At 55.2% G+C, this 2,148-nt stretch overlaps 1 protein-coding gene across 1 annotated transcript; it reads right to left on the reverse strand.

Moving 5' to 3' along the window:
* Positions 1–312: 312 nt before the first annotated feature.
* On the reverse strand, positions 313–1,438 carry LOC122430840 (keratin-associated protein 5-5-like). The gene has a single exon (XM_043451731.1). The coding sequence runs from the start codon at positions 1,368–1,370 to the stop codon at positions 753–755; it is 618 nt and encodes a 205-aa protein (XP_043307666.1). The 5' UTR covers positions 1,371–1,438; the 3' UTR covers positions 313–752.
* Positions 1,439–2,148: the final 710 nt, after the last annotated feature.

A 2,148-nucleotide genomic window follows, 5' to 3' on the forward strand; every position in this document is an offset into this window, starting at 1 on the left:
CTCGATGGGTGTCAGTGCTCAGAACTGTCTGCCCATAAGGACCTCCTGGGTAGACGCCTCCGCCACCACTCCCCCCCCCCCCCTCCACTGCCACTTCCCCAGGGCTGAGCCCTCTTGTTCTGGAAGCAGAGAGGGTGAGGCTATTTGGGGACTGCTGGGAAGACAGAAACTAGTAGATGGTTTGTGAACATGTGGGCATTCCAGCCTGAACCTCCCAGCACGATGCTCGGGATCCCAGAGCACATTTACAAAGAAGCCGCTAATCGTCACCACCCAAGAAACAGGGTGAAAGGAAGACAGTCACAGTTGGTGTCAGAGATGGGGGATGTTTATTAGAGGGAATTCAGTTCTTATTTTTATAAACAGAGGGAGCTGGAGGCAGCAGGAAGGAAGGAAGGAAGCTCTCGTAGGGAGCAGAGGGCCCAGGGAAGGAGGGTCTTTAGCCATCACTCAGAACATGGACCTGGCCTTGCAGGGTCCCAGCTGGCCCAGGAAGAGCAGAAGGTGACCCACACATGACTCAGAAGGGCCACCTGATGCCAAGGAGATGCGTCTCCTGTGACCGAAAGTACACATCTCCCTGGAGAGGAGGGTAAAGACAGGCCCCAGTGTTGAGCCTGGAGGGAGATGTGTACATGAGCAAGGAAGAGAGGAGGCTGTGGGTAAATCAGGGAGGATGTGTGGATGGGAGCTGATGCAGGAAAGCCATAAGAACATAAGATTCCAAACATGAGGAACACAAGGGCAGAGCCTCAGATCTTGCACTGACAGCAAATGGGGACACAGCAGCTGGACTGGGAGCAGCAGGGTCTGCAGCAGCTGGACTGGGAGCAGCTGGGTTTGCAGCAGCTGGACTGGGAGCAGCAAACAGGGACACAGCAGCTGGACTGGGAGCAGCAGGGTCTGCAGCAGCTGGACTGGGAGCAGCAAACAGGGACACAGCAGCTGGACTGGGAGCAACAGGGCTTGCAGCAGCTGGACTGGGAGCAACAGGGCTTGCAGCAGCTGGACTGGGAGCAGCCGCAGGAGCCACAGCCCCCTTTGCCACAGCTGGAGCAGGAACAGGTTGGCACACAGCGGCACACGGGCACACAGCAGCTGGAGCCGCAGCCCCCCTTAGACCCCCCGCATGAGCCACAGCCCCCCTTAGACCCCCCACAGGAGCCACAGCCCCCCTTAGACCCCCCACAGGAGCCACAGCCCCCCTTGGAGCCCCCACACGAGCCGCAGCCCCCTTTGCCACAGCCGGAGCAGGAGCAGGCTGGCACACAGGAGCAGACGGGCACACAGTGGCAGACGGGCACACAGCAGCTGGAGCCGCAGCCCCCGCAGCTGGAGCCGCAGCCCCTGGAACAGCCAGAGCAGCCCATGGTTCTGGTGGGTTGAGGGTGGAGTAGGTCAGAGGAGCAGGTGGAGAGAGAGAAGGTGCTCAGGTGTGAAGTCTCCTGGGCCAGGAGCCTCTATATATCTGCAGGGTCAGGTGTGATGCTGGGCACATGCTCACTTCCTTGTGACTGTTTTTATGATTTTTCTAGCCCTGTTTTCCCTTCTGCTGCTTCCTACTTCCTCCTGGCTCGGGAGGAAGCATCCACTTTCTTTGTTTCCTCTTTATTCTCTTCCCCTTTTTCTTGGCCCCTGTATTTAGGACCTCAGGCTTCAGCGCTTCCCCAGGGGCTCCAGGGCACTAGTCACCTGGCCTCTCTGCTGACCTCAGATGACCTACAGATGACAGAGTCCACTCAGGTGCTCTTAGCTTTGCTGTGTTGGCTTCTCCCTGACAGTGTTAATCTTACATGAGAAGAGTTTAAAGATCATTCTTGGTCTTTACTGGAAACAGTTAAAAAAAAAAAAAAAAAAAAAAAACTAGAGAAGAAAGCAGATTGCCTGTAATCCTGTCACCTGAAGATGGCTTTTTGTTTGGTTTCTAGGCATGAACAAGTATGTCTGTAGTTTTGCTTCTTTTTACCAGAGCCTCTGTCAGTTCTCTGGGGATGCCCTTTTCTTTAATATCCAAATAAGAAGAATTATAGCCCCAATCCCCTCATCTGACTCATTGGTAAGTGGACTGATGCTGGGAAAGACTGAGGACAAGAGGAGAAGGGGGTGACAGAGGACAGGTGGGTGGATGGCATCACAGACTCAATGGAT

This window comes from Cervus canadensis, chromosome 29, assembly GCF_019320065.1.
Source record: "Cervus canadensis isolate Bull #8, Minnesota chromosome 29, ASM1932006v1, whole genome shotgun sequence".
Lineage (NCBI taxonomy): Eukaryota > Metazoa > Chordata > Mammalia > Artiodactyla > Cervidae > Cervus > Cervus canadensis.

Coding starts and splice junctions, on each gene's coding strand:
- LOC122430840 (XM_043451731.1), bottom strand. CDS start 1,370: ATGGGCTGCTCTGGCTGTTCCAGGGGCTGCGGCTCCAGCTGCGGGGGC.